We start from the raw sequence: 20,942 nt of genomic DNA on the forward strand, positions 1-20,942 counted from the left end.
AAAGCATTTCAATTGCTTCAAAATAAGTATTTAGTTCATATTCGAAACATTTTGAGAATTTAAAATAATCAATTTTTTTGTGTTGATAAAAACGGAATAATTTGTTGACGAAATCGGAACGTGACAAAATCGGAGCGTGACAAAATCGGAACGTGATAAAAACGGAACATACCTGTACTAGGTTAAATTGTTCGAAAAAATAGCAGTTTTAAAAATTTGATTTTCGGCTTGACATTATAGTTTTAAATTGTATATCACTTACCATTGGAACAATCTCCTTCTACTTATCAAACCTACACCTAAACCGAAAATGTTTAAAATATTTGTAGAAGAAAAATTTTAAAATGAAAAACTACTATTTTTTCGAACAATTTCACCTAGTGTCTCACTTTTCGGCAGGGACTCAGAAAAAACTGAAATTTTGTAGTTACAAAATTGATCATACTTGTAGTTCTGTGGAGAAAATTTCAGCTCGATTGCTTGAAAAGGAACAAAACTACAGCATGTCAAAGTTGAGCATTTTGTATTAACCTTTCGGTCGTCGCGCGAATTTTTGTAACGCGAGTAGTCGCGCGTTGTACTTTGTACAACACCCTTGGTTTTGCGATTATCCCAGGAGTCTGACCACTTAGAAAGATGACGTCTTCGGCAAAATTGTTCAGTAGTTTAAGGGCTATTATTATTATAGCCAAGAATTTCGGGTTTTTGCCACTAGGCGGCGCTAGTGAGCATGAAACTTTTGTTTCTCAGATCTCATGATCCTGACCACTTAGAAAGATGACGTCTTCGGCAAAGTTGTTCGGTAACTCAAGGACTATCATTGTTTGAGCTAGTTGATTCAAAATTTTGCCACTAGGCGGCGCTAGTGAGCATAAAACATTTGTTTCGTAAATATCTCAGGAACCTGATCACTTAGAAAGATGGTGTCTTCGGCAGATTTGTTCAGTAGCTCAAATTCTTTCTTTGTTTAATCGTTAAAGTTCGAGATTTTGCAAAATAATGATAGTCCATGAGCTTCTGAACAACTTTGCCGAAGGTGCCTGTCTAAAAAGTCGAGATCCTGCAGTATCCGCAAAACAAAAATTGCATTCTCACTAGCGCCGCCTGGTCGCAAAATAACCTATTTCTTGGCTCAAATAATGATAGCCATTGAGCTACTGAACTACTTTGCCGAAGACACTATCTTTCTAAGTGGTCAAGCTCCTGAGATATCTGCAAACAAAAGTTTCATGCTCAGTAGCGCCGTCTAGTGGCAAAATTTCGAATCAACTAGCTCGGAAAATGATAGTCCTTAAATTAGTAAACAACTTTGCCGAAGACCACATCCTTCTAAATTGTCAAGATGCTGAAATATCTGCAAAACAAAAATTAAACTTTCATGCCCACTAGTGCCACCTAGCGGTAAAATTCCGAATTAAATGAGGTACCATCATATAGTGCTTTACCTCCATAACAACTTTAATAAAGATCCCAAGTTTCTATATTATCTGGATTTTAAGATATGACGATTTCAAACTGTGGTTTCCTCGAACCGTACATAGTGCGTTCATTATTATGCGACTTCCATGTACATTTGTTGATTTTACCGTCTAATAAAGGGCCATACTGTAAATAAAAACTGTCGAGTATTGTTCTTAAGAAGATTCTTGAGGAATACAGTTTGGTTTGGTGTCGATAGATATCTTTGTTGCAAAATGAAAGCATATAAATCACAACTGTTGTACAAAGTACAACAGCGCGACAGCCCGAAGGTTAAAATCGACATGCGCTGCTATTATTCAGAACAGCACTGTATGTGCTACGCGAGTGTGTCTTCTAGAAATCGTAGGGTAATATTAGTTCAATTGAATTAGGGGGAAGTCCCCTATGTTCGGACACTTTTTATTCTTTGGTAATATTTCAAAATCTACATTTGTTTTACCGTTAATTTTTGTACAGAATAAAAAAATCACATTATTTTAAGTAAAAACTCACATGAGAACAATAATAAACCTTTACAATTCATTTTAGTGATGGATTAGATTATGTACCAAAAATGGTGTGCACTGAAATGTGTCCTCTATGGCCGGACACTATGTCCTCTATGCTCGGACACTATGATTTTCACCATCAAAGTTTACACCAAACCCACAGAAAGGCCAAGGGGTGCTTCGTATGTCAGCACATGCCTTGTGGGTTCAATCTTTGCATGGTGTGCAGCGTATGAAGCATATTAGCAAGATCATAGGTCAGTTCCATAAACTCCTTCTTGATCAGCGCCATAGATCGATTCGCCATATGTCGCCGTCTATGTTGCATAAGCCGTTGCTCGTATTCAGATGAAAATGTCTTCGAGAATTCAACGCGTTTATTGTTCTTCACAATTTATTTGTCATCTCGAAGGTTGAAGTGTGCTTTTAGGTACAGTCAACTCTCCCTTACTCGACCTCCGTATCTCAATATCTAGTCAGAGAACCATAATAAAATTGGGTGTTCATTGCCACCTCGATGGTCCCTTGAATCGCATATTTTTGGACTGTTTTAGTATTCTGTAACACGATATCTCCCTAACTCAATGGTCCCTTCATTATCTAGTTAGGGAGAGATGACTGTTCATCATATCTTGTGGCTGCTTCTCGTGCGCTCATTTGCCTTAAAAGTATCATGTTTACAGCACTTTATAAGGCCTCTAAGGACCGAAAGTTTTGTTGTTTTTCTTTATTTTCGTTGATGTTTGTTTTTTGTATCCTACATTTATGAAAAAGCAAACTATAATTTAGATCCCCGTTATAAGGTTAACATTTTCACTGTCCGGTCATAGAGAACAAGAGGTGTCCGGCCATAGAGGACTTGTAATGGTTTACAAAAAAGGTTGCTTTTCTTTGAAATCCTACATTTTCTAATAAATTTTGCATTGTGATTGATGCAAAACTTACTGAAGTCAACGTACGGAGACCAGTGATGCATTTGAACGCGTTCAGTTCGCGTTCCAGTTCAATTTTTAGAACGGAGTGATCAAGTAGGCTTGCTCATTGTTCAGTTCAAATATTTGAACGCTAGAGAGCAGAAAATTGAACGCAGATGGTTTTGACAGATTTCACGGCATATGAACGTGCCAAAGTTGTTTTGAAGGTGCTCAAAGCTAGAAATTCTATAATTATTATATTTGAATTGAACTTATCATCAATTTAAGAAATATTTCCAGGTATAAACCTAAACCCATGCTTTGATTACCGATGTAATGCATTGCGATCTGAACGGGCCGTTCGAGAGCAGCGACAGGCTCTGGCTCGAGAGTTCAATGTTTACTGCGTTCTCGTTCAAAATTTGAACGCGCTCCGTTCATTTTTGGCTCGCGTTCAGTTCAAAATGCATCACTGACGGAGACAATTCAGCTTAAATTATAAGAAACATTTGTGGCTACACAAATTTTATTAGATTTCGTATAATTTATTATAATTTTGGTAGATTGTATCAGAGGGAAACTTTTAACAGCTACTGTTTGCTTACGTTTGGACATAAAAACATCATAGTTTGTATACACTGCATAAACGTGTTTTGGTATAATCATAGAATACCGTCGATGGGGGTGACAATGGGTCTAGGGGGTGAGATTGGGTCAAAACGGAAAAATATGTTTTGTGAAATATTTCAGCCAATAACGCTGATATTACTAAAATTAATTATTCATATGTTAGGGAACATATTATTACACATAACTCATGACAATATACATTTTTAGAAATAGTATTGGGTCTTGCACGACTGTTTAGATTTCTGTGATAATTTTGACATCCCTCCAAACATGATTTCGCTGCGACATTTTCCCCCGATTAGACTCAACGATTATCACAGTACGATTTATTGCTCATAAATCACACAATCGCGCACAGCAAGATCTGTTTAACTCGGTAGGTCAACTGGCCAACTGTCAAAAAGCTGAAACAACCTATCTTATAACAGACCTTGCTTGTATACATTTGCACTGCGAAATTGTATGCGAGATTCGAATGTGATAATAAGAAATTTGGGGTGAGTCTAAATGGGTGCAAAAGTCGCAATAGTTTTTGTGTACTACATCAATAAACTTGCATGTTTTAACAAGATAAAATTTACAGCATTAAATTTCTCCTGTACAAAGTATCACGCATGTACTCTATCCTCTATTGTTTTATTAGTAGAATGTTGAAAGTCTTTTCATTACACATCACAGGTATATTCCGGAATCTGTTTGATTTTCCCACAAAAAAATCATTTTTTTCGGTACGATGTCCAAAACATTGAAAATGGGGGTGAGATTGGGTCAAGCAAGAACGATAGTAAATGAAATTCCAAGTCCACTTTTTTGACATTTTACTGTGCCGGGTGTTCTCTATTTTCATTAAGATGTGTTTATTCTTTCTAAATACAGCATCTCTTGAGCATCAAACAAGTCTACTTGAGTATTCCGTGCATTGAATAACAATACAACGCATTTTGACAACTTCTCAAACCAGCAACTGTGTTTCGTGCGCAGCATCATCGTCAATTTTTATCAAAAGGGTTTTTTTTCTTAATTTGATTATTTATCAGAGTTTTCATATTATAGAAATATCTCACGGAAGTACAAATGAGTTGGATCGCTGAAATACTGGGATTATGACGTCAACTTCTGCCTGAAATTTATTGATCGTGGAATGTCGTACCGAAATTTAACTATTTGCGAAGGTTTAAAATAATCACTGTTACAGTACACCTTTGGGGAAACTGAATGGGCTTTATAGCAATGGGGATGAGACTTTGAAGACAATTTGAGGTAGAAACCAAGAAAATTTATGTAAACTTGACGAAAAATGTTTGGTTTACATATTTTTTCTCATAGCTCTTCAATTTTCAGTATAATCTTTCTTTTAAGTGGGTTTATCATACTTGTGAAACATCTTAGATATCTTTTTGTCTTGTTTGCATCGTTTTTTGTCAAGATTTTTCAGCTGTGAATGGTTTTGAAATCATATTCTCAAAAACAAGTTATTTCAATTACAGTGACCCAATGTCACCCCCTCTATGGGGTGAGATTGGGTCATTTTTCATTCACTTGTGGTGCCGCTGTGAATAAATATTTGTCTTTAGTTTTTTGAACAGTTGTTAATGTACCATCAAAGTACGTACACACCAAATTTGAAGTTTATTGGAGTTAAAATTGCGATAGTTATTCTAAAAATAAATCGCACATATCCCTTTTTGACCCATTGTCACCCCCGACGACGGTACTAAGATCTTAATATCATTATTCGTTATTGGAAAATTCAAACTGTCTGGCCATAGAGGACTTTCCCCTATTTCGGATCTCTTGAAAAGTTTCCGTCTTGCGGTAGCCGCCAAGTTCTACCGGAAAATCGTTTTATCATTGAACAAAACCATTTAATCAAAGTATACTATTAAAGTCCAAAATTTCGAAAAACAACAGAAAACAGCATTCATTAGGGTGGTTTCAAGATATCATTGCAGCCGATCGATGGTGCTTTGTGAAAATCAGTAATGTGACGGCTGCGGTAGCTTTCTATTCAACCGTAGAAGGCAAAGTTTCTCTAAAATTGCAATACCCACTTTACTACGCGTTTAAAAATTAGCACAAAATAAAAAAAATAAGGTACAGTGGGGGAAGTGTATCAGTGGGGTAAGTGGATCATTTGTCAATATAATGCATAAATGCTTGAATATGTTGAATGTTTTCGAACCATTGCTTCGTTTTAGGTTATATTCTTACGCCCACACTGATACTATTGCAAAACTGGTACTACAAGTACACTAACACAAGCAAACTTGTTAGCTGTAAAAAGTAATTAATTTGAAAATAGTTTTCCATCAATCAAAAATCCATTGTATCTCTGTCGAAAATCGATTCTATTATTTTTTTCGACACATGGTGAGCACTTCAGTTCTAATTTAATGAATCACAATAAAAAATATGTGATTTTTATAAATAAATACAAATATATTGGACATGGTACACTAACTCCTACTTTTTAATGGGGTGGGGTAAGTGGATCAAGAATTATTATCATTTATTGGCAGACTGCTTACGAGAATTTTATTAAGCTTTAATATCCGCAAATGTTGTTTTCCTTAATTTTCTTCCATTCCCAGCTTGAATTAGTCAAATTGACCATAGAAAATTTGAATTAATCCACCTAAAAGTTTTTTTTAACCTTTCTGGCATAAAAAAAATTAAAAGAAAAATAATTTCAAAATGTACACGAAACTTTTCGTGTTTTATCTAAGTTGAGTTGTAAAAGAGCAAAATATACTAATTTTCCAATTGAACGCTTAGTATCGTACCTTATTTGACCATAGAAATTGTCCTAGACAGATGGTACACATATGTTCATAAATAAAATAGAAGTATTTCAGCTTGTTATTCCAAAGTAAAAGTAACTAATATTTTTAAACTAAGAGTGTTTTTGGAAAATATCGTTAAAAATAATCCAACAATACTTTTGTATAAATTATGCGTATAAATGGATGAATTTTCTCCAAATTTTTCTAGAGTCAATGTTTTTTTTTTGTTAGATTTAGTATGAACTAATATATACATACTTTTTATTATATGTTGATTAAATAAAGGAACTTTTTTTTAACTTTAAGGTATTATAATGTAACATTACTAGCACTAATAACAAGAACGAGAGTAATATCATTTTTATTATACATAATCACACCACATTTGTTTCGAGAACAGATTTTTTTAATAGGTGATCCACTTACCCCACCATGGTGGGACAAGTGGATCATTTGGCACAAATTTTTAAGTCTCTCATACTAAATACATAACAATCAGAAAAATAAAAATAAATGACGATTTGAAGTATAATAGTCCCTCATTTGTTATCCACAGAAAAAAGTTTGAATTACATTATTCACGTTAGCTGTACATAACAATGAAGTTAATTATTGATTTTTCTGTATCCACTTACCCCACGGTACCTTAGTGTATTCCCATATTGCAAAATAAAGGCATTACAGCCTCTTTATGAATTTTGAATCCAAATAGCAGCTTCATATATTTTGCTGATCAATACTCGCTTAATTTATGATCTCGCCCTGAAAGCCATTGATTACCAAGTGTGTAGCTTATTGTTACTGATAAAACAAATAGATTTACATTAATTAACTCATTACGCGTGGTAAAGATGGACAAATTATGGGTGAAATTATGAAAAAAAAATCCACGTGCTCGGCTGGGATTTGAACCCAGCATTCTTGTATAATTTCACCCATAATTTGTCCATCTTTACCACGCGTAATGAGTTAATTAATTTAATAACCATGCGGATTGGATTACCGAACAGCGTCAATTTATATTTAGATTTACATGTTAACCAATGCTACGATGAAGAAAAGATGCTCCTCTATGTCCCAGTAGTGATAGTTTTTTTATCTCGTTCGTTTAGTTTGCTTGAAACAACGATCTACACACTCGGTTAGCAATGGCTTTTGGGGCGAGATAGTGAAATGAGTAATTTGTGCGGAATTTAGTAGTAAATTATGAACATTTGTATGCAAAGGCAAACTTCTAATTTAAGCGTTATTTTCTCAATGCCTACTTTTTTTCCATATGCCTTTATAAGCTGGGCAGTATGGGGCTCTCCACAAAAATCTACCTCTAGGCCAGCAAAAGTCAAAATCCCATACAAAATCAGTGCAAAGGCCTATAGCACATGCTTGTAAAATGTTCACTTACAAAATTATAATAATGGTATTTATGTCGCACAACAACAACAAGCAAGGTCGCATAATTATTGAACATAAAAAAGCCATAACGCTAAAATTTTCTGTTAACTGAAACAGGGATGTTATTAACTGCTTGTTTGTAAGAACTTGGCTTAAGGGCCCAAATAGTCGAAAAGGCGTAGCTATCCAGCAAGGCAAAGCTGAGGGTCGTGTTTTGAAATTCCGTCGATTGAGGATCTTATCGGGCTGGAAATTTTTCCGTACCCAGTACATGTAAAATTGGTCTATTGAAAAAAAAAAATGTTAAAATAATCAATTGTCAAAGAAAGCTCATAAGAACACTAAGCGATTGGTTTTGTACTTCTTCTCCTCACTAGCATAACGAGAGAGAGAGGAAGAAGAGGTAGTTCAAAACCAATGGTAATCAAAAGTAATCAATTGATAATTAATGCATTATTTATTAAATTATAGGGGTCTGTGAATCAATTGTCAACCAACGCATAGTAACGACGACATTGCGCTGTTCCCTTTTTGTTGTAACACAGGATGTCGACTACCTGGAAAAACCTGGAAAGTGAGGGAATGTCAGGGAATTTATTTTTGACCTGGAAAGTCAGGGAAAATCAGGGAATTTCACTTGAGGTCAGGGAAAAAATATCAATACTACAACATCAAACGAGTTTATTGTCTGCAAAGTAATTGATCATGCTAAATCAATACACCTTCAGCATGGCTTTGCTTTGTAGCCGTGGACTCTAAGCACTCGACTATGGAACCAGGACCCAGAAAATTCTCCAGAAATTCTGAGGATGATTCTCAAAGTTCATCGATTATTTTTAGTAATCCAGAAAATCATTGAAAAGCAGAAATTTCAGGAATATCATTTGAAATAATCATGATAATCTATTGACAATTTGTGATATTACTTAGAGATACTCGTAGATGAATTCTCAGAAGAGTTCCTCGGAGCATTGCTGTAGGTACGACAAATTCAAGAGAAACATTAGAAACCTTCTAATCATTGCATTGTTCAAGCCCTGAATGCATTCCGTCGAGAATATATAGATATTTTTTCGGGGAGAAAAGCTAAGGATAATCCATATCGTAATCCTAAAATATTAACTAAAAAATATACCTGTAACGAATCATCGTGAAGAGTTGTCAAAGATATTCTAAGAAAAAAAAATGAAAACAATTTGGAAAAAATCTATGTCATCCTGAAAAATATGTTTATAAGCATTCCTGAAATAATTCTAGGAATTCCAAATGCTATTTTTAGAAATATTAAAGACTGAAAGAAATTCTCTAACAATTTTTAGAGAATCTTGGAGATGAGGAGCTTCGGGAGGAAATCGTTCATGAGTTCAGTGAGAAGTATTGATGGAATATCTGAGCAATCTATGTGGAATGCCTTGAAGCAAATCTCCAAGAAAGTTCTATGGCAATGGCTAGAATTTTGCCTGGAAAAAGAAATAGCCAACTTTTAGGATAGCTTTCTTCCACTAAAAAAAGTATGGTGGATGATCGTAATAGTGTTGCCTCTTGTATAAAAAAGTTATAATCAGGAAGGAGTCCAAAATTCCCTGACCAAGAACACAGGATTTGACGGTGCCAAAGTAGAAGGTGCACCATAATGAAAAATGATTTTTTTAACAAAAATGTAAACTACGTTAAAAACATGAAGTGTTTTTTTTTTGCGCGGATTGGTGCTTCCAGTCGCGGATCAAAATTTAGAAATCGTGAATTTCACGGGTAAGATTTTGAAGTTTTTGTAACAGTCCTGCAAATGCTTTGCGTGAAAAAAAAAAAGAAATATAAAGTCTAACAGATGAGCCAGCTCATGGATGATGATCGTGAGATACGAAAATTTCAGATTTTAGCAACGCTGATCGTTTTTTTTTTCGATTATTATTGTACATCCACTTGAATATTGGATTCAAGGCCTCCTGACTCATAAAACAGTTATCCGGAACATTAATCGACTAATTGAAGTTTCGAGAAGTAAAGGACATCCCTTGCTTCTGGAGAATGTATGGAACTGAGTTGGCACTCATACATTCACACTAGTAGGTAACTTCTTTGCGATTCATCTCGTTTTGTGTTTTTATTTACGGCAGCTCATCTCACGAGTGTTTGTGTACGCTCATCCTGATCTGCTTGTAAAATTTCGTACCGAAACGGGGGGTGAGTGGGTTCGATACGCCAAAAGTGTCATCAAAATATTTAAAGCGGAATCTCGATAAACATATCGTCCCCTTAATGCTACAACTAGATAACTCGAAAATCAAAATTTTAGATGTGCAACTTTGAAAGTATGACCGTTTAACAAGGTGATGGTTAATCGCTGAGATTATGATTGAAAAATAATCTTTAACTTGTATATTTTGAATCATACGCTTAAGACCTGTGGATATTTTGCAGATCTAATTAAGAAAAATGTTTTGACATATTGAAGTCAAAAATTTCAAATTTCGAGTTATCTAGTTGTAGCATCAAGGGGACGATATGGGAACGGCGCGAATGCCATCGGCAAACACATCCTCCGCAACGCTGGATTGCGGACCAATCTGGGGTTGGTTCCATTTAGGGTGTTTTATGTAATTTGGACAGAGCGTTACGCGTATATAATTTGGCCACTTCCATTTGATTTTGCCGTAAATGGCCAAATTATATACGCGTAACGGTCTGTCCAAATTACTTTGATCACCCTATTCCATAAACTTTCATATTTTGACATACAGTTGTGTTCAGAATAATAATAGTCAATATCGATCTCCATAGAAATTGCTCATTTTTGGCATGCGGTACCGTTCAAAATTTTAAGCACCAGGTGTAATCACCTGAAATAATAGTAGTTTTTCTTTCGTAATGTTTTGTTCAACAACATTTTTTTTTAAATTGGCTTATTTATACATTCATAGCTTGAAGGGAAATTTCCTGGGCTTGGAATTATATTTTCCAGCGAGGAGCGATGATATTAATATTTGATCGCTGTATTTTGTAGTGTTGATTAGAGGTTGCATGAACTTCAAAACAATGTCAAAGCTTTTATTACAATGAGATTGTTTGGGTATTCTGATTTGGTGATCCTATTTAAACTACTGCATAATACGGTTACTATTCATTGAGATCATTTTTAAACCAGGAAAATAATTTTGTAAATAAGAGAGAGAGTACAGAGTTTAGACTAAAATCTTTTGTTCTAATGAATAAAGGTATGAATTACACAAAATAGTACCTTGATAATACAGTCAACTCTCCTTAACTCGATATTGAAGGGACCATCGAGCTAGGAAGGAATCCAGTTATAGAACACAAAACCAGTGCAACTGCGATCCAAGAGACTATCGAGTTGACTATAGATTTGATGTTTATAATTACATTTAGTATAACTATTGGAATTTCGAATTTTTGAGTTCGATATACAGATACCACAACAATGGCCAAAAAGCTATGTTCATTGCCCTATTATTGCGGTATGTATTTTTTGTCAAAAATATAGAATTATTAAATGTGAAAATAGAATTATTAAAAATTTGGGTCTACAGGTGTGTTTACCACGTTCCGATTTTGTCACGGTCCGATTTCGTCAACAAATTATTCCGTTTTTATCAACAAACAAAAATTGTTTTTTTTTTTTTTCAAAATGTTTAGAATATAAACTAAATACTTAGTTTGAAGCAATTTAAATGCTTTTCAATAGCCTGAGAGTTGAATGTTCGACATTATGTTAATGTTGAGCACCTACGATGCATGGTATGTGTCAAGTCATATACGATTCAATAAGGTTTGACTCCTTATTCACTAATCTTGGAGTTTTCAAATTTGGCATGGTTTGTTGGACAAGATTGACCCATCCTCCAACAATCGAGAGTTGATCTGGCCACGTCCTAGCAACAACGGGCACTTGTAATTAGTTGAATACGTACCTCTCCTTTTTCTTATATAACATGACATCAACGAATTATCCATGTAAATTTGATAGACAGCCTAACAGTCAATTAAGTACGTGAGACAATGTTGGCGATTTTTTAACCCCCTCCTATGGTATGATTTTTTGTATGAAAATAAAAAATATTTTGCTATAATAATAATAGCTCCTTACGCGATTAATGGACGATCCCATGTATGTTCAGTTCTTTTTCATAAGAGATGCACTTGGGAATGAACTCATGAATTTTCGGGCAACGGCAAGAAACATGATCAAGCTTAATTAATTTTGATAAGACTGTCGACCCCGTCATATTTTGTACAATATCTTCTATCTTCGAACTCGATAGTATTGCACAAATTATAGCAAACAGCCATTGATAAGATCCTGTTCCAACGAGTAGGGGAAGAGGTCCAGAAAAACTAAGCAATCTATAGAAAATTTTGGAATCTCCATATAATAAGTTGGCATCGAGGAAGAGGGTAACGGGCTGACAATTTGGGAACTTTTGATACTGAACGTTCCCTCGTCACGCACGTTGCCATCCCAAATTTACTGGGATCTTTATTTTTGAGCAGTCATGAACCCCTTCCCCACATGGAGACTAAAAAGTTAATTAGAAGTCTTAAAGCAACAGCCATATGCTTATTCATAAAACTTTACAAAAGAGTTCCTTATCAAAAAGTTCTAATTTGCTGATGCTTGTTCTAGATTTTGTACACTTTTGTGTTTTTGACGACCATCTATATAAATAAAAATGGAATGGTGTTTGTGTGTCACGAAATGGCCTAAGAACGGGCTATAGACTTATATGATTATTTCACTGTCGCATTGGTCAAGTGTATTGGCCGACGTGTTTGAATAAAGGAAACGATTTGGAATAACTAGAAAAACAATTGAAAACTAATCTGTCGTTTTGTATTGGAAATTGCATGCCATTTTTCAGCAGCCAGGAACCTAAGTTTAACGGGATCACTAGTATTTAATATTATTTTGATGAAAAACTAGAACTTTAGGTTAGTTTATTGCCAGTCTATTCGTGATCGAACGTAAAGCTAAAAGGCGATGGAGGTGCTGCTCTAGATTGGCGATTAGTGCATCCCTGTCGATATTGGTAGTAATAACTTTAGAAGAAAGATCACCACAGTCATTTTATTGATAAGATTTTGGCAATTCAAAGCACAGGAAACCGTGAATATTTGTTTCAGTTTGCAAAACTCTCGAAACATAACTCCACATTTAATCGCCAGTCGGGTGTGGCCAAAAAACCAAAACATGTCCCTTGATAACCGCGAAAGTGTTATAACACTAAGTTGAGAAGAAGGCTCTTAGTTGGTATGTAATGCTATAAAGAAGAAGAATCAGAACGATGAGGATGCACAGTAGAAAAAGAAGTTGTTTCTTGTTTAACCTTTCTTGAAAAAAAAAAAACAATGATTAGCTTGACCCACTTTCTTGTAGTTATTTTTACAAATATGACGCACCTTATGGTGCAAAGGACTATCCAAGAAAACCAAAACTATTTATGACTTATTTCAAAATCATGTTGATTGATAGGAATCTGCAATCAACTCTCATTACGAACCTATAAAAATGAACAATCTAAATGCTCCTCACAACTCCTAAACATCAATACTGTGCATTTATATGATGAAAATGTGTATTATCCTGACAAAACTGCAATTTTCTTTTCATATTTGTAAAATATTTTGTCTAAGGAAATTATTCCGTTTTTGTCACGGTTCCGTTTTTGTCAACTGAAAATTGCCGATCGTGTTGATAAAAACGGAACATACCAGTACTTTACAAATTTTGTGTTGGTCCATTAAAATAGATTTATTGAAGGTTCCTGGATTTTATTCCCGGTACGTTCCAGTATCCCTAAGTGTGACTTATAAACTTCCCAGACAACCGGAAGTCGCATAACATTTTACGGAAAAAGTCGTTTATTCATACAAACTGCATCACACCCGCACTGCATGGTGGATGAAATCGTTTGACACATGAATTTCCTCGCATAAAACGCTATTTTATGAGTTAATATGTACATTTGGTTGCGTCCCGTAAACTCGTATAATGAAGTCGGATCAATCCGTAGCAGCTGTCAAATTAGTTTTTTTTTTATCACAAATTGAGTCGCATAAGATTACATATAAGTTCGCAATAAAATCTACACACTCGCATTGCATGCTGTTTTGCATCAAATAAAATATGCACGTATATCGCCTCCACTTCTGTATGCATATGGCCTTTTCGCGACATCTTATACGTGAAACTTTGCACGTATAAGCATCGCATAACGCAAAAGGTGATTTCGTTATACGTACATTGTCTGGGTTGTCACGATAAAACTAAAGTCATTTCACAGCATTTGTTGTACCATGTCACAAGCATTTGAGAGCACACTATAATTGAGAAAATTACAAAACTTTAAAGCGCAACTTCCAATAAAACTACCACTATCTCTATCTGCAACCATGTACTTGTAGAGTTGATGCCCCACTGCAGAAGTGAATCAATAGTGTCAAGAATAGAATTCGACTTACATGCTACCTTCCTTTCTACTGGAGACATTTTTCTTGTTTGTCTTTTATCTCCCTGCTCCTATGATTCTATGAAAATTGACAAGTATTTGAATGACAAGTTCATCCACTTCTCCTAGTCTTTTTCAATTCCGTCCTGTTTTTTAGTCAAAAATTCGCACATTTGATCTCCTATAAATGGACGCCTAACTGCTGACGACTATTCGTATTTTCTCCCTCAATTGACAAGTTTTAAACTTCATAAAACCATTTTTCCACCTTTCTATAACAGGTGCAACTTCCGGAGAACCCCAGGATCCGGCCGTTTTGAAGGAGAAGCTGGCGGATGAGTTGAAGTCGGCGGCTTCCCTCAAAGGAGGCGGGGATGGACCAGCATTGGACGTTCCTCTGGAGAAGGACGACCTTCTGGAACGGTTGGATAAAATCGACACCGACTCCACCGAGGCAGTGAACAAAGCATCCGCTGACGGCACTGCTGCATCTACGAACGATACGGACATGGAGAACGACGACCTCATTCAGAGGTTGGAAGCCATGGAGAAGGGCGAGGAGGAAGCTTCACCCGATACCGAAGAGAAAAAGGAAGAAGCTGCTGCCACTGCCACTGAAGCCGTTGAAACGAACCACCAAAATGGTTTGGAGAAGGAAAATGAAGCGGAACTCCTGCAGGAAGACGAACCGAAGAAGGAAGTAGAGGAAAAGATGGAAGTGGATGCTAGTGAAAACAAGAAGGAGGAAGTTTCGTCGACTGAACCCACGTCGAATGGTACTCCGACTCAGGAAGAAGCAGATGCACCCACAAGCTCGGTGAAACGTCGTCATTCACAGGACGATGAATCGCAAACTACCGAACCATCTACGAAGAAGGCTCATGTCGATGAGGAAGTTGATTCGGTTGAAAAGACGGAGGCCAGCGAAGCTAAGCCAGAAGACAAGGCAGTTGAAGCCGAGGTTGTGGAAGCGCCCAAGGATAATGAAGCCGACAAAAAATCTGTCGAAAAGGTTGAAGAACCTGCTAAAACAGAAGGTGCTCCTGTTGCCGAGTCGACTGTGACAGAAGAGGAGCCAAAGGAGAAGGAATCCACGCAAGAAACCGAGGAAAAGGTTCCATCTGAAGAGTCTGTTAAAGAAGATGAGAAGTCGGTTGAAGAAAAGCCAAAGGAGGATGCAGTTGCGAAAGAGGTAGAGGAACCCATGGAAGTCAGCGAAGTAAAAGAGCAACCTGCGAAAGCAGAAGAAGTTGCAGTCGCTGAGCCGAAGGAGGAAGTGGATTCTACGCCAGTAGTTTCTGCGACGGAGTCTTCCGAAGTGAGTGCCGAACCAGAAAAGGCAGCTGAAACCGAAGCGAAAGTCGACTCAGAGGCGGTGACCGAAGAGAAAAAACAGGTTGAGGAAGAAGCTAAAACTGAGGAGACCGTTGCAAGTGTTTCGGAGGAAAAACCAGCTGAGGAAGCGGCAGAAGCATCATCCGCTGTGGTTGCAGAGGAAGAGTCCGAGAAGAAGGTTGATGAAGTAAAGTAAGTTTAATGTGGTTTAATATTTGGTTCAATTTTACTAACGATTTATCTTCTACTAACAGAAAAACTGATGCCGTCAACTCAACCGAAGAACCTACAACTTCGGAATCAGTTGAAGAAGCTCCGAAAGCATCCGAAGAAAAGGAAGCAACTTCCGAGTCTGTATCGGAACAAGCGGTCAAGGAAGCTGAATCCGAGTCCGAGGCACTTCCTGATACGGAACCCAACACCGAATCGTCTCAAGAGGAACAACCGACAAGCTCTTCTCCTGCTGTTGTAGAAGAAAAATCCGACGACGCCATCAGTTCCTCCTCCGAGAAGAAAGAGGAGCAGGTTCTTCCTTCTTCCACCGAAGTCGATTCTGCTGTTTCCGCTGTTCCCGAACAACCTACTGAAAAGCCATGTGAGGTTGAAACGGTTACAAGCTCGGACGAAAAACCTTCAACCGAGCCCACTGTTACTCAGGAAGTTGACTCTACCCCAGAAGTTCCTGCCACTGCCGCTGAGGCTTCTGCGCCAGCAAAGGAAGAAGAACCGATGGAAGTTGACAGTGAACCGGTTGTCGAAGAGTCCTCGAAGGTTGACGCTCCGGAACCACCGTGCACCAAGAAAGAAGCTTACCAATGCACAGAAGAAAGCGCAGCAGCAACTTCGGATGCCAAACCGCAAGAACCCACGGTGGAAGCAGCCTCTGAGCCGACTTCTGCGCCAGTTGCTGAAAAAGAACCCGCTCAGAAAGATGCCGAACAGGAAGATGAAAAGATGGAAGTCGATTCCGCTGCTCCGAGTCAGAGTAAACCGGATCCGAATGTCACAGAAAGCATGAACACCACCAGTGAAGAGCTGATTGAATCCATAGCTAAGGATGACACTGCCACGGCTGCGGACAGCCAGAGCGAAACCACAGCCACTGTTTCCGAGCACAATAAAAACTTGGATGCCGGAGAAGCCTCTACCGATGACTCGAAAGTAGATGCCTCCAAAACTCTAGACGACAGTATTGAGTGTTCCTTGCCCACTTCCAGTTCGGATAAAATGGCCGATCGACTAAAGCAGCGACTGGATCTCATTTCCAACGGAAGCAGTACTCCGAATGCTGCCGTCAGTTCCAGCAATGTTTACAACTCCACCCCAATCCAGAAGCAGTTTGAAATCAGCTCGGAGAACGTCAGCAAAATCTCGCACTCGGACAGTCATCAAGCAGATGAGGATCATAGTGCTATTACGGTAGGTGACCAATCTATTGCCGATGAGAAGGAGGCAGCTGTTGCTTCCACCTCTGGAACTTCGAAACCTCCTCCGGCGGAAGTCAAGCAATTGGTGACCGATACGAGTGACGACACAAGCGTAACGGTCAAAGACAGCAGCAGCTCGAAGACGGAATCATCTGAGGTCGACTCTTGCACAGGTAAGATAAGCTATCGTACACAAATTACGTAACGCATGAATGGGGAGGGGAAAGGACATCGAGCTTCGATTACTTTTTGTTACAATAAGGAGAGACTAAAGGGGGGGATGTTCTGCCCTAGCAGAGAATTAAAACTAATTGGAAACTAATTTTGATGTTGTGATATCATTGTATATGATAACTTCTGTTCCAGTTAACAACAATCTTCATAACTAAATATGAGATCAAAATTGTGTATGAAAACAAACAGAATAATTATAAATTTTGATAGCACTATATCAAAACGAAGACTTTTTTAGATATTTAATATTATCATAAAAAGCATCATAATAATTTATACTTACTCTACTTTTGATGGCCCTATGCCAATAAACTCCATGGCTGCTTGTCTCCAGTTTCTCGATTGTCCCACACTTCCAAAGTTCTTCTCCACTTGGTCAAACCACCTAGCTCATTGCGATCCTCTTCGTCTACTGGTTGGACTCGAGCTATTTTTGCTTACAGCTTTGGCGACTTTATGGATACTGGGTTCACCGTGGTTCATTTTAATCCTCCATAAGCCGTTTGGCATACAGTCGTTTGGCATAATAGCTGTTTGGCATAATAGCTGTTTGGCATAATGCCATTTGGCATAACGGTCGTTTGGCATAATCGCCATTTGGCATAATAGCCGTTTGGCATAATTGTGAAAAACATTGAATTTGATCAAATTCCTTCCATTAAGCAAAGGGGTGTGTATTAACTGCTCACGATCGTACATTCCGTTGTCAGTTAGTGATAGGACATACTTCTAATCATCATTTTTCAAGGAAACCAATATTCAATAAAGCTCTTTTGGAATTGCATCATACATGACTTCCGGGGTCATTAAGTCCGGGATATTATTACGCATTTTTAAGGTGAAGATAAATCGAAGCCAAACCTCAAATTTTCAAGAGCATGGATCTGAAGAACCGAACATCCGTTCAGGCTGAAAACTTAATCGATTGATCACTAGCTGGTGGTGACCAATTGATTAATAAGCGATTTCTTCACAACTGCTTAAGCCTTAAACCCAGTTTAACTATATGGGTAAACGTGGTTTACTGCCTAAGCGAAGGTGAAGAAATCGGCCCTAAGTTTTCAGCTCGAATGAGTGTTCGGTTCTCTAGATCCGTGCTCTTTAAAATTTGAAGTTTGGCTTTGATTCATCTTCACCTTAACAAAAATATATCCAACGCCTAAGTTATTCCATGTCATTTGAAAAAAAAGGAACATGGAATTTGATGACGCATCTTATGGTACGGCATATTACTGTACCACTGCAGTATCTTCCTTTTTCAAATTATGCCAAAAGACCATTATGCCAAATGACTATTATGCCAAACGACTGTTATGCCAAACGACTATTATGCCAAACGACTTTATGCCAAACGACTGTATGCCAAACGGCATTATGCCAAATGGCATTATGCCAAACGGGGTAGACCCCTTCCGACAATGTACACGTCGTCGGCGAAACAAATGAATTGGTTGGATTTATTCAAGAGCGTGCCCGCCCGCTTCATAACACATTCTTTCGCAGTATTGAACAGGAGACAGGAAGACCATCGCCTTGTCGAAGGCCTTTGCGTGTTCCATACAGGTCCGATATCGCACCCGATATCTTCATACAGGACTTATGCATCGTTGTCAGTTTCCCGCAAAAACCGGTCAAACTATTGAAAAACAATCAATTAACTATTGAAAAACAATATATTTTTATAGTGATTTTGAATAATTTAGCTTATTTGCAACAAGCACTTTTGTCGAACAACTTTTGCACTAAATTGTCGAACAAAGCTGTGGAAAGAAAGGGTTAACTTCACTTGGCTCTTGGAGTTGGCACATCTCCCTCGTCTGCTGTACCGATGAAGCTATTCTTCTTGCTGCCTTGGTCTTTCACCTCTGCGACATTTAGGTGTGCGGCCTTTCAATCCTTCACGATCGTCCGTCAAGACACCTCCATCCTTACTCCGTCAAATATCGGCTCTCGACACAAAGTCTTTGTAAGATGCATTTCGTATCTCGTAGAACTTACGCGTTTCATGGGATAATAGCACCTTCTATCATTTATTGATTTGGTTCTACATCAATTAATTTGACAGAACCTCGCCAACAATATATATCGCCTATTCACTCAGTTCATGACCGCCTCTCCAGATCCTAGTGCACCTGGTCAATCCACCTAGCACGCTGCCTCACGCCTTCTTGTTCCGACCGGATTCGAAACAAACACCATCTTTACAGGGCTGTTGTCCGGCATTCTTGCAAAATGCACTGCCCAGCGTATCCTTCCTGCTTTAATCACCTTCAGGATACTGGGTTTGCAGTAGAGTTGGGCGAGCTCGTGGTTCATCCTTTGCCGCCACACCCGTTCTCCTGCACGCCGCCGAACATCGTCCTAAGCAACTGACGTTCGAAAACTCCAAGAGCCAAGTCCACGTTTTATGCCCGTACTGGACAAACGGTCTTATTAGGATTTTGTACATCGTTAATTTGGTGCGGGAGTGTACAGGGACCGCCACACAAGAGAAGTCCGAGAAAGAGTACGTGCTGATACCACCAGGAAATGGTAGAGCCAGTGGGATCAAGCTACGACTGGACGATGGACACTAGCCTGGGACACGGTTATATGAAAAATTTAGATTCTTGCTCTAGGCCACTTTTTGGATTGCATTTAGGTCCTATAACAACTGTGCAAAATTTCAGCTCGATCGGTGAAACTATATTTTAGCGCCAGCCGTTCAAAGTTTGTATGGGATTTACTATGGGAAAACTTACTTTTGTAAAGAAAAATCACCAGAGGTCGCCCAATGACCTCTATAAAAATTCTGAACACAGACCTTGATAGGTATTTCTACGATGAACAACATTGCGGAAGACCGCAAAGCAATCCGATGCTTGTGAAAAAAGTTATTAAGCATAGACTATTCGGAAATTTTGCCCGATTTTGTTATTATTGTTATTCCTTTACGTGTTAATAAACGTTGCATTGCCAATAGGTTATCATTGAATAACTTTTTTTACAAGTGTTGGATTATTTCGCGATCTTCAGCAATATTCTTCATCGTGAAAATACCTATCGTGGTCTGTGTACAGAATTTTTATAGATGTCAATGGGCGACCTCTGGCGATTGCGATTTTTCTTTGTAAAAGTAAGTTTTCCCATAGTAAATCCCATACAAACTTTGAACGGCTGGCGCTAAAATATAGTTTCTCCGATCGAGCTGAAATTTTGCACAGTTGTTATGGGACCCAAAAGCAATTCAAAAAGTGGACTGGAGCGAGAATCTAAATTTTGTCCCCCACTAATGGACACATCGTCTTTTCCCGAGTCTGTCAGACCACATAGCGAAGTAAATTCTCACTTGACGCACTTTTGTCTGGACATGGTTGTTTCAGACAATACTTGCACAGGTTCGGCCCCACAAGGTCGTCATCCTGTCCCGAATGCATCAACACGGAGCACATAATTTTTGCACGCTCGCGATTCGATCTGGTACAAGAGGAGATGAAAGCCATTCTTGGTGACGATGTAAACGTTGACAATGTCATCCAACGAATGTGCAACGACGCGGATAAGTGGAATGCCGCGAACAGGACAAGGACACAGATATTGTCGGCACTACAGCGGAAGTGGAGAGTAGAGCAGCAACATGAAGCGTAGAGATCAATGCTTGGCTTCGGATCGTCGGAGCGCCAAGAAACTGTAAGTCATCCTTCAACAGGAATCGTCGGACCGAATTCGGCACTTGAATGCCAGCCTAACGAAGTAATAAGAAGAAATGAGTGCGGAATGGCCTTGAGTCGTAGGGGCGCCGATGAACCGGAAG

General features: G+C 38.1%; 1 protein-coding gene across 2 annotated transcripts in view; it reads left to right on the top strand.

Moving 5' to 3' along the window:
- LOC5578745 (titin homolog) overlaps positions 1 to 20,942 on the top strand; it is a 43,873-nt gene that overhangs the window by 7,254 nt on the left and 15,677 nt on the right. For both annotated transcript variants that reach the window (XM_021850290.1, XM_001657060.2), the window contains exons 2-3: positions 14,435 to 15,680; positions 15,743 to 17,088. In XM_021850290.1, the coding sequence (XP_021705982.1) occupies positions 14,435 to 15,680; positions 15,743 to 17,088 (2,592 nt within the window). The remainder of the gene's footprint in view (positions 1 to 14,434; positions 15,681 to 15,742; positions 17,089 to 20,942) is intronic.

This window comes from Aedes aegypti, chromosome 3 (assembly GCF_002204515.2).
Source record: "Aedes aegypti strain LVP_AGWG chromosome 3, AaegL5.0 Primary Assembly, whole genome shotgun sequence".
In the NCBI taxonomy this organism is placed as follows: Eukaryota; Metazoa; Arthropoda; class Insecta; order Diptera; family Culicidae; genus Aedes; species Aedes aegypti.